This window comes from Morone saxatilis, unplaced genomic scaffold (assembly GCF_004916995.1).
Source record: "Morone saxatilis isolate NCDOM2014 unplaced genomic scaffold, NCSU_SB_2.0 Contig11, whole genome shotgun sequence".
NCBI lineage: Eukaryota > Metazoa > Chordata > Actinopteri > Moronidae > Morone > Morone saxatilis.
The window spans coordinates 17,948,043-17,959,427 of NW_023339663.1; the positions used below are offsets into that span (position 1 = coordinate 17,948,043).

Genomic DNA, 11,385 nt, shown 5'->3' on the forward strand with positions numbered 1-11,385 from the left:
ACATGACATTTAACCAGATTCTGCCCTTGTTGTGTCACAATTTGAATAAAGTAGATCGTTGCGTCACCATAAAGTGATGCAACAATGGATTTCACCAGGATTGTTTAACATCCTGTTCCTAAAAGGCCAGAGAGCTCAGGCTTTTGTGTATGACAGTTTACACAGTAGGCAGTTTCAACAGGTCAAGATCTACAGTATGTCCAGACATGCTTATAAATGCTTAAAGGCACAGCTATATGTACACTGTACACACCTAACCCTAACCCTAACCCTTTATCTGTGGATTTAGATTTGGTATTACTGTATGGTAATACACCCTTATGGTGACCAGAGAGTACATTTATTTGTCAGTGACTCTCCTACTGAGCCTCATCAGTGTCATAACCATAATAAAGTGACAAGGAACACCCTTCTGTGCAATACTGCCTTGATAACAGTGCTGAGTGAGTGTCCTGTACTTCCTGGTCTGGTTGGGTGTCCTACTGATGATACTATGTTTTTTATTTGACTTTGACTCAATATGACCACACTATGATGTGGTGACTTATCAGTTCTTTTGCAGTAAAGCAATATAAAGATAGTTTTTTGGTTTTGTGGCTCTGATTCATTTCTGGGTTAAGCAGGGCTGGGTCAATTTAGCTTTATTTCAGTCTGTTCAGGAAGTGGATTATCTCCATGGGTGACTAAATGTGGGATGGGGCATTACATTCACTGAATCATCATGCTTACAGAAAATGAAGGCTATGTCATTAGCAAATGCAGTAAATCTACTATCATGGACTGAAAGTGAATTAGCCAGTGTCAGTGGCTAGTGGTGTGTATATGTGTGTGTGTGGATGTTAATGGAGTTGTTGTGGTTGAAGATTGATGATTAAAGGTTAATATTAAGAAGATTAATGTTCTTTTTCCTGATATTTATTTTCAGATCGATAAGTACTTGTACTCCATGCGTTTCTCTGATGAGACGTTACTGGACATCATGCAGCAGTTTCGGAGAGAGCTGGTCAAAGGACTGGGACGGGATACTAACCCCACTGCTGCGCTGAAGATGCTGCCAACATTTGTGCGGTCAATCCCTGATGGCTCAGGTTAGTACCTCTAACCCCTATTGCAACCATGGTTACAATATCTTTCAATGATGAAATCAGCATCAAAATCAATTTTCCTATTATCACTGTATGAGTAAGTGTCAACAGAATTGTTATTCTTGCTAAAGGATACTTTATCAAGCAGTTTGTCACCATGGCACCGTGGATCCCCAGTCCAAATTTGGAGAAGCCCGTGAAGAGAAAATTATCCACTAAAATGACTAAATTGACTTCTGTCCATCTTCTTTTTCCTGGCCTTTCACGGCATTTAGTCTACCTCAACTTTATCCCAATAATAAAGGTAGTGAGCCCACAGAGACAGGACTGTTTTGGAACCACTCAGGTCAAAATATTCTAATGTATGCAGTATTAAACTGAGTCATGTAGTCAGCAGGACAGTGTTTTTTAATGGAGAGAGAGAGATGAAAAAGGTCAGTATGTATTTTTTATACTGGCTCGGACTGCCCAGCTTTCAGACCCGGGTGGGGGGCTAACTACTACAGTATGTAGAGCCACTTGGGACAGTTGTTGATGTCAATAATTGAAGTTGTTAATCTGCCTTGAGAACATTACCTGGAAAAAACCTTGCTGATGGTACCGTACTGTACCTTTCACCCCAGATCTCTTTTTTGCATTAATAACCTTAACTTAGAAGGCAAGGTTTCCTCTTGGTATAGTGACTTATACTTAAATATCGTCATCATGTCTCCCTCCTTGTCATTATGTCATTGTCTGCCGCATGCTGTCTGTTCCTAATTTACTGCAGTTGTTTTGTCCTTGAATGTGAGTCAGAATTTGTTCATATCTTGTACGTGCTGTACTTCGGGAGGAGTGTGTCCGTCCACTTAAACTGAGACAGATTTTATTACCTTAGTCAGCTGAATATTAACGGAATCAAAGCTCTCTGCAAACACAGGTCGGTGCAAAATACATATTAAATCTACTGTAGTCTACAACGTGAACGCACATAAACACACACATACACACATCACAGATTAGCACTAATCCTGCTGCCATTGTTAGAAAAGTCCTAAAGTTACAAATGATTTAAGATAGCACAATAGTCAGAAGTATGTGTGGTCTAGTTCCCCTGATAAATGGTGTGTTAAAGAAAGTAATATCTTGCCATCTTCTTACTGCAGGCTTCTCCAGTTTGTTTCATTATCTACTATGTTGTGAGATGTGCACAGATAACACTGAACAGCCATGGAAACGAACGTGACACTGTTATTGCATGGCTCTGGTTTCTTTGTTCCCACTGACCAACATTATTTTAAATAGTTAGAAAACTGGAATTCAAAAGAAACCTTTTCTGTTTCCTCATTATTTTATTGCTCCTAAAGTCGTGTCTGCTGTATTTACATTCCTTTCCAATAAATTATCGGTCAGTCGGCACCACTGATCTGACCTTGCCGACCTGCACAACATCATAATAATCTTTTGCAGATTGTTATAAATTACACTCCAGGGTAAAGTTGACATGTTTCAAACCGTGTTAGAACCTGAAACAACATAATGTGGCATTTCTGTATTTTCAACCATTGTCTACAATCATCACCAACAGTTTTAAAGATTAACTATTTGTAAAGTAGCTGATATACAGATCAATGGTCTTCTACTCTAAACTCTGTCTGCTGCAGCAACAAGAACATTCTGACCTGTAGGACATTTTGTTACTACTTTATAACTGAGGTAAAAGTTACAGTTTTATTTGTTTGTACTGGATCACTAAGAGAGAATAAGAGTTTTAAGGAAAGACTGTGTGCAATTAGTTGAGGGGTTGAGGGGCCTGCTTTCTTGCCTTATCACTTCTTATCAAAGGTCAGTTCACACTAGTCAGTCCTATTACTAATGAGCTATGATAAGCAGGCTATAAACCAATTATGTTCCCAATTTAGATAGACAAATAACTTACTGTCGCTGCTTAGTGCAAAGGGACCATGAACTAAATATATACCTGAATTTTATGGGATTTAACCGTGAGAATAGCTAGTACTCTTAATCACAACCTCATAGTCACCACCAACCACTGTCTACACACACAGAGTCAACTAACCCAGTGTGTGTTTATTCTTAGAGGTTAGGATTGGGATTAAGATCAATGTTTACATACTTTTTATTAGTTGAACACCAGTGTTGGTGTGCATAAAAGGAAATAATGGTGTACCTCTCACTTGACTGATCTTTTTCTCAACTGTATAATGTTAATAATTGTTCAATTTCCTTCCAAATAATCATTTCTGATAAGCGCCTGAATGGGTGATATGGCTACCATAACGCCTGTGGTGGGGTTGGGAAATCATTAACCAATAACTATACAGGAAGTTCATCTTGCAGAATAGATGTAAGCAAACACAAACCTACAGTATACAAACCAGCATACACACATGAAGAAGCGCATAACGCGAACACATAAAAGTACACTGATACACTGCAACCCTTGGTTTCACTTACTGCTTTATTGTATTTGGAGGAGTTGTATGGCAGCGTTGGCTTTCTCAGAAGACATAACTTCTGATAAAAACTCTGAAACAGCTTTCAATGCACTACTTCTTCCCCATGTTGCTTACAGACAACACACTGTGTGGCATTAATTCACTGAAGAGTATTAGTGAGAGCTGTATTTGTTTGCTAAGCTAACAGACGTACTGGTAATATATGTCTTCCTGTTGAGTAGAGTAGAAGTCCCAGTCCAGAGCTGTGGTAGTTTATTTATGATTTTCAGCATTAGTTTAATGATGAAAATGAATCTGCTAGAAAATAAAATGTCACAGTATAGGTCTATGGCTATGTACCTAATGGACATTTCCCCCCCTTTTCTGTTTCCTCTTTCCACTTCCTGTATTCCCACCTTTTCTGCCTCCACAGAGAAGGGAGATTTCATTGCATTGGATTTGGGAGGCAGTAACTTCAGGATCCTCCGCGTCAAAGTGAGCCATGAGAAGAAACAGACTGTTCAGATGGAGAGTAAAATCTATGACACACCAGAGGACATCATTAACGGCAGTGGAACAAGAGTAGGTTTATAGTAAAATACAGGCACACACACACACACATGCAGTCTCTTCAGCTCAACCTGAGAAAATCTCTCCCTCCTTCCACCTCTGTTCCAGCTGTTCGACCATGTGGCAGAGTGTCTTGGGGACTTCATGGAAAAACAGAACATCAAAGACAAGAAACTTCCAGTTGGTTTTACCTTCTCCTTCCCCTGCCAGCAGACCAAACTAGATGAGGTAAAATTTAGTAGCTTTTATTGCAATATCTAAAGATTACCATGCAGTCTATTTTCATTATGAGTTGTAATAAAGGCCTCTCAATCAAGCATCAAATCCCTCCCTTTTCCCTTTTCTCCCTTTCTCACCTCCCTCTGTCTCTCTCTTTCTGCATGTTTGCAGGGCTATCTGCTAACATGGACAAAGCGTTTCAAGGCCAGTGGAGTGGAGGGCATGGACGTTGTCAAGCTGCTCAACAAAGCTATTAAGAAACGAGGAGTGAGTCTTGTCTTTTGTCTCATTTATGCTTATTTGATGCCACATTTATTTAATGCACCTGGTTTAATTCAAGTGTAGATGCAGAATGGCACAGTCAAACAAACTAATTTACATATGTGTGCTTTTGTTTCAGGACTATGATGCTGACATCATGGCAGTAGTAAATGATACTGTGGGAACGATGATGACCTGTGGTTTCGATGACCAGCGCTGTGAAGTCGGCATTATCATTGGTAATACAACAATGAGCATTTTAATAGTGGAGGAATGTGGTTTTGGCATTGTTACAAGTAGAATAAAAGAAAACTAATATAATTATAAACTGTAACAAACGGATGTTTATCAAGGGCAAGGAAACACTTGTAGTCAGGTTAAAGGTCCAGTGTGTAACATTTAGGAGGATTTATTGGCAGAAATAGAATCTAATATTCATAAGTATGTTTTGATTAGTGTATAAATTCCTGTATAAAGGAATCATTTTGTTTCATAACTAGATAAATCTAATAAGTAAGATAGCAATAAGATTAAACTGTAAGGATTTGTGTTTGTATGTGTTTAGGTACAGGTACCAATGCGTGCTACATGGAGGAACTGCGTAACATTGACCTGGTGGAGGGAGACGAGGGCAGGATGTGTGTCAACACTGAGTGGGGAGCCTTCGGAGACGACGGCAGGCTGGAAGACATCAGGACAGAGTTTGACAGAGAGATAGACCGAGGCTCTATCAACCCTGGCAAGCAGCTGTATGTCAAATCAAAACATTTATAGCCTCCTTCATCCTTGAGATAATCTTAATGAGCTACTTTTCAAGCTGCGAGGGAACCACAGAATCTGCTGATGATTAGCTGTCATTTACACAACCAGCTGTTGTTCATGGTTCTAGGTAGAGACGAAGATTAACATGAGTTTGCAAATGGGTATTCAAACCATCTTTCAAAATGAAAGTAAAATATTTTTTTAAGTAGTTACTGGAAGCAGATTAGCTGTGATGCATCTCAAACCCTGCTCTTTTATCTTTAGATGAATGCAGTTGATTTATGATGCCGTCCTTTCAGAAGTTGTGCTGCATGTTTGCTGTTTACACAAGATGTCACAAAAGTCCTGCACTCTGTTAATATGACTAGCAGAGAAAAAGACAGTACTCTTTGTTGGCTCTCTGCCCTTGTTTTTTCCCACATGTCTCTAGCCTCACCATTAGGCAAGCAGCAAGATAATCAGCTCATTAAATGCTTCTTCCAAGTTGACAGTTATTTGTTGGAAAAATACAAGTATAGTATAGTGATATTTATCCAAAGCTTAGGATATTTAACCAAAAGTTTCTGGGTGTTTATTTTACTTGCCTCTCATTTCCTCTTTTACCGTGTGGTAGATTTGAGAAGATGGTCAGTGGTATGTACATGGGGGAGCTGGTTCGTCTCATCCTGGTGAAGATGGCCAGAGAGGGCCTGCTGTTTGAGGGAAGGATCACCCCTGAGCTTCTCACAAAGGGAAAGATTGAGACCAAACACATCTCAGCTATAGAGAAGTAAGTCGAACTACACTTGAATTCCATGCATTTTCTTAATTGAGTAGTTGCATGAAAAAATCCACAAAACTTAAAATCTTATACATCTAGTCCATCATTGTGTCTGTGTCTTCTGTGTTTAGGAGTAAGGAGGGGTTATCCAAGACCAGAGAGATTTTAACCAGACTTGGTGTGGAGCCATCCACTGACGACTGCGTTGCTGTGCAGCATGTGTGTATTGTTGCTTAAAGTAGTACTTGAATCCCTCTTTTCAAAGATTCCACTTAAATTAGGGAAACAATACATGGTCAAAGTATATTGAAGTGACCATTCAAAGCATATAGAAACAACTAAATGAAAACCATAAAAAAAAAAATAGTTTTAGTATTGGTGTATTTTGGTGTTATTATTTAGATTATTTAATTACTAACATAATCGTTTTTTTCTAAAATATCTGAGATATGAGGTTTTAAAGCAGGATCTGATGTAGTATCTGAAAACAGTTTTCAAAAAATAAAAGGTGTTTTTGTTATCTTATTATGGAGTTCATGAAGTTTCTCTGCTCCTCACCCCCTCCAGGTTTGTACCATTGTGTCTTTCCGCTCTGCCAACCTAATAGCTGCCGCACTGGCAGGCATCCTACTGAGGCTTAAGGAGAACAAAGGCGTGGCACGACTCCGAACCACTGTAGGCATCGATGGATCTCTATACAAGATGCACCCACAGTAAGTAATAAGATAAGAATAAGTAGATAAGAAAGTCATGCTCTATCAGCACTTAAATTTGTTTTATTAACTTTTATGTGTGTTATGTTCATGTGTTTCGTTGTTCCTCACTTTTCCACAAAAATCATCGAGGACTGCTGTCAGATATTTGGAGGTGGCTTTTTATATCCTACTTTCACTTTAAGTTCAGCACTTAATTTCTCTTCTATCTATTCCAGATATGCTCGCCGTCTTCATAAGACAGTCCGTCGTTTGGTGCCGGACACTGATGTTAGGTTCCTCCTCTCAGAGAGTGGCAGTGGAAAAGGAGCAGCCATGGTGACAGCCGTGGCCTATCGACTCGCCGAACACTCACGAGAAATTGCCCAAACACTATCCGAATTCCGCCTGACCACCGAACAGCTGCTGGAGGTAAGGACGGAGAGATACTGTAGTGTGTGTGTGTGTGTGTGTGTATTTCTGTGTGTGTGTGTTTGATTGTCTGTGTGTTACTTCACTAACTAATTAGCAAACTTATTTCTTAATTTGTCCAGGTAAAGAAGCGAATGAGGATAGAGATTGAAAATGGCCTTTCAAAGAGCACCCAGGACACTGCTACGGTGAAAATGCTGCCAACCTTTGTACAAAGCACTCCTGATGGCTCAGGTGACACTGACACACACACATGCATATACATACACATTTAGGTTCGCACTTTTGGTCCTATTTAAAACCTGAGCTTAAAGTTTGTTTCAATAAATATACAACACTGACAACAATAACAACAACCGTAACATTTTAGTTAGAGACCATCTATGTAAACTAAGCATTTTCACATTGACATCTTCAGCTATTCTTTTTTTTTGCATTGTATAAGGCCTTTATCTGATTACTGTTTTATTCATCTCTCTGTCTGTTTGTCTGACTGTCTTGTTATCCAGAGCATGGTGACTTCCTGGCTTTGGATTTAGGTGGAACCAACTTCAGAGTTCTGTTGGTCAAGATTCGTTCTGGCAAGAGGAGAACAGTGGAGATGCATAACAAGATCTACGCTATTCCTCTCGAAGTGATGCAGGGCACGGGAGAGGAGGTGAGAACCATCAGACATTTTAGCCATTAATCTGTATGAAACTGGCTGAAGTGAAGCAGACAGTGCATTCAAGCAAATGATGATGGGTGAACGATGGGTGAGAATTTAACCTCCTGTTACCATGGCGGTACTGTAAAGATTAGGGTATAAAGTAGGAGTTAGGGGGTGTGACGCTCATTGGCTCAGGGATAAGAAGATAGGATGGAAGCAAGGAAGACAGTCGACAGGTTAGAGGCAGACAGAGCGGTCGATTGCTCGAGATTAGCATTGAGTTGACAGTCTTTAAAACATTTGAGCTTAACTCTTGTGCACCGGCTGAGGCTAATCCTGTCTGTCACCTTTGGCCTTTTCATCCTCACTCTCACTCCACCGTTTGTTTATCTGCCTTATGTACATAGGACAAGAGAGTCAGAATAGAAATGGCACTATTTTGTTTTTACTTATTTTGCCCAATTAGACCTCTTCTCCAGATTGTGCCCACTCACCTCTGGCCACTACTGTGTTACACAGGGAGTAAAAATGTGTTCTATACAGTCCAGTATGAGTCCATCAGTGCCTTTTTGAAGCCCAAAGGGATTACATTTTCTTAACTTTCAATGGTAGAATGAATCCCTGATTGTATACTGTAGTTTCACATATTGTCTTATCTGCTTTCTTCCAGTTGTTTGATCACATTGTGCAGTGTATCAGTGACTTTCTGGACTACATGGGGATGAAGAACACTCGTCTTCCCCTTGGCTTCACCTTCTCGTTCCCCTGCCGACAGACCAGCCTGGACGCTGTGAGTGTAAACTCTTCCTTCCTCTCGGATAAGCTGTACTGTCTCTTACTTCTTAAATCAGCAGCGTTTGAAACTGAACCTGATGATTCTGCAAAATGGGTCCACATGTATCCAGTGTCAAGAGAAAAACCCAAATCAGCAATTTTTGTAGAAGCAGGATTTTAGCTTGACAACACTGTTTAATTAGACCAAAAATAGACTTTTCGGTGCACCGAGCAGACAAAAAAATGCTTTTATAATTGTGTGTCTGCATGTGTGCAGGGCATCCTTGTGACATGGACCAAGGGCTTCAAGGCGACAGACTGTGAAGGAGAGGATGTGGTGGGACTGTTGAGGGATGCCATTAAGAGGAGAGAGGTAGGATATGAGGAGCAGCATCCTTCAGTTGACATGGCACTGCAAAACTCCACATTGCGATGTTGCATCATATTATGTTTTTCCTCTTTAGGAATTTGACCTGGATGTAGTGGCCGTAGTGAACGATACAGTAGGAACCATGATGACCTGTGCCTATGAAGAACCCACCTGTGAGATTGGACTCATCGCCGGTTAGTTCCACTTTTATTGCGTCTTTTTGATACATATTCAAATTCTGTTCTCTATTCATCTAATGTGTCTGTCTGATTGTAGGCACTGGCAGCAATGCATGTTACATGGAGGAGATGAGGAACGTTGAGATGATAGAGGGAGACGAGGGACGGATGTGTGTCAACATGGAGTGGGGGGCTTTCGGAGACAACGGATGCCTTGATGACATTAGGACAGAGTACGACCGTGCTGTGGATGACTTCTCCCTTAATCCAGGCAAACAAAGGTCAAAGTCCCCTCTCTCTCTCTTCACTCGACTTTCAGCTCAGCTCACTCACTCACTCATTCACTCACTCACTTCAGACACCACTACGACGCACACACGCGCACACAGCACACCACACACACACACACACACACACATATGTCTACGTTCTTCAAGTCAGAAACACCTGCTAGCATATTAACCCTTCATTTCCTGGACTCATATCCTTATGTGTGGATGTATGGATATGTCTATTTATGTGTATATTTTGTGTTTGCATGTGTTTTACAGATATGAGAAAATGTGCAGTGGCATGTATCTTGGCGAAATTGTACGGAACATCCTGATTGATATGACCAAGAGAGGATTCCTATTCAGGGGACAGATTTCTGAAACACTGAAGACCAGAGGCATCTTTGAAACAAAGTTCCTCTCACAGATCGAGAGGTAAAAAAAAACAAGATTGCACTCTATTAGCAACCCTTGTAGAACACCATCTGCAATAAATGATCTTTCCTTATTTTACTGTTAGGTTACTGATGTTTTCAATTCTTTGTCTTTCTCCAGTGACAGATTGGCTTTGCTGCAGGTGAGATCCATCCTGCAACACTTGGGGCTGGACAGCACCTGTGATGACAGTATCATAGTCAAAGAGGTAAGCTATAAACAGATACATATGTGTGTGCAAAGCCTTGTGTGAAGATATGTTTTTCAAATTTGAACTCAATCGAAACATTTAGCACAGAGGCTTGTTTAGTTCTTAATCCAGACTAATGCTCAACCCTTCATAATACATCCAGGGCAGTTATCAACACAAACTGTTGACCCTTACTGCACCTCAGATGGTGTTTTTGAGAGAATGTTTATTACATCCATCTAGATAAAACAATTGCAGTCTAATACAAAAGTCCTGAAATAAAATCCTACTTTTGTGAAGGTTATCGTGTTCAGCTTTTTTTTGAAATATATAGAGTTGTACGGACAGGTGTTTCTATTATTTTGTCTACTCTATTTAATCAATAGGGTAGGGTAAATAGGTAGAAAACACCTGTCTGTGTAAGGCAATACAGTCTGAGCCTCTCAATACATTATCATGCTTGTCTTGTGAAAGAGGCAGGCATATGTGACTTTACAAAAGCGAGTCATATTTATTTTCAGTGTTTGTGTAGCGATATGATATTTTCTGGCTCAGCATCAGCAAACTGTGGCACCAACAGCCTGTTGAAGTGTTGCAATAATGAAATGGCGTTCTGTGTGATACAGGTAAATGTGAGCGCGGTGTCACATCGTGCATGCTCAGATGTGTGGGGAGGAATGGCAGCCGTGGTCCGATAAGATCAGAGAGAACGCGAGGACTGGACCATCTGAACATTACCCGGTTGTAGGGGTTGGACGGGACTCTCCGTACAAACTACAGTCCACAGTAAGTTGAATTTGTCAGGTAACTTGACCGTACACACTTTTCCCACTTGTCCTCTGAAGGTGCCTTAAAACAATGGTACTATATGGTGGACTAGGCCACTTTTAATATAATGTGAATTGACTAGACTTAGACTGGACTACCGGTCCTAGTAGCATCCAATGACGACATTCACCTTAGTTACATGACAACTCTATTTGAATTAATGTTCTCCCAATTGCTAATGCAGAAGACTTGCAAATGCACACAAAGACAGGCCTGAGCAGTTGTGGACAGCAGTGATGGGGGAGAGCTGCAGGCATTGTAGCTCCAGCAAACCAACAGCTACCTTTTATGTTTTATTTTGTCATGCATCTCATGATAGATTAGCAACTACTGTGGTGTGATGTTGAGCCTCTGAACGCATTTGGCAGAATATCGCAAAATTTTTTGGTCATGGTCCATGTGTTCTATCAATTATGTAACAATTAAATGTAAAATAATTTTAAATGTTCCAGATACCTGGATGATCCAT

General features: G+C 40.3%; 2 protein-coding genes across 2 annotated transcripts in view; one reads left to right on the top strand and one right to left on the bottom strand.

Moving 5' to 3' along the window:
• Nucleotides 1-10,151, top strand: part of LOC118320825 (hexokinase-1-like) — a 16,823-nt gene extending 6,672 nt beyond the window's left edge. Inside the window, exons 2-19 of the mRNA XM_035651942.1 lie at nucleotides 926-1,088; nucleotides 3,957-4,105; nucleotides 4,202-4,321; nucleotides 4,484-4,579; nucleotides 4,713-4,812; nucleotides 5,139-5,322; nucleotides 5,949-6,104; nucleotides 6,227-6,314; nucleotides 6,663-6,808; nucleotides 7,027-7,219; nucleotides 7,342-7,453; nucleotides 7,729-7,877; nucleotides 8,539-8,658; nucleotides 8,920-9,015; nucleotides 9,107-9,206; nucleotides 9,289-9,472; nucleotides 9,743-9,898; nucleotides 10,019-10,151. Of these exons, the coding sequence (XP_035507835.1) occupies nucleotides 926-1,088; nucleotides 3,957-4,105; nucleotides 4,202-4,321; nucleotides 4,484-4,579; nucleotides 4,713-4,812; nucleotides 5,139-5,322; nucleotides 5,949-6,104; nucleotides 6,227-6,314; nucleotides 6,663-6,808; nucleotides 7,027-7,219; nucleotides 7,342-7,453; nucleotides 7,729-7,877; nucleotides 8,539-8,658; nucleotides 8,920-9,015; nucleotides 9,107-9,206; nucleotides 9,289-9,472; nucleotides 9,743-9,898; nucleotides 10,019-10,151 (2,445 nt within the window). The remainder of the gene's footprint in view (nucleotides 1-925; nucleotides 1,089-3,956; nucleotides 4,106-4,201; nucleotides 4,322-4,483; nucleotides 4,580-4,712; nucleotides 4,813-5,138; nucleotides 5,323-5,948; nucleotides 6,105-6,226; nucleotides 6,315-6,662; nucleotides 6,809-7,026; nucleotides 7,220-7,341; nucleotides 7,454-7,728; nucleotides 7,878-8,538; nucleotides 8,659-8,919; nucleotides 9,016-9,106; nucleotides 9,207-9,288; nucleotides 9,473-9,742; nucleotides 9,899-10,018) is intronic.
• Nucleotides 1-11,385, bottom strand: part of tacr2 (tachykinin receptor 2) — a 31,032-nt gene that overhangs the window by 14,748 nt on the left and 4,899 nt on the right. The gene's annotated exons all lie outside the window — the stretch shown is intronic.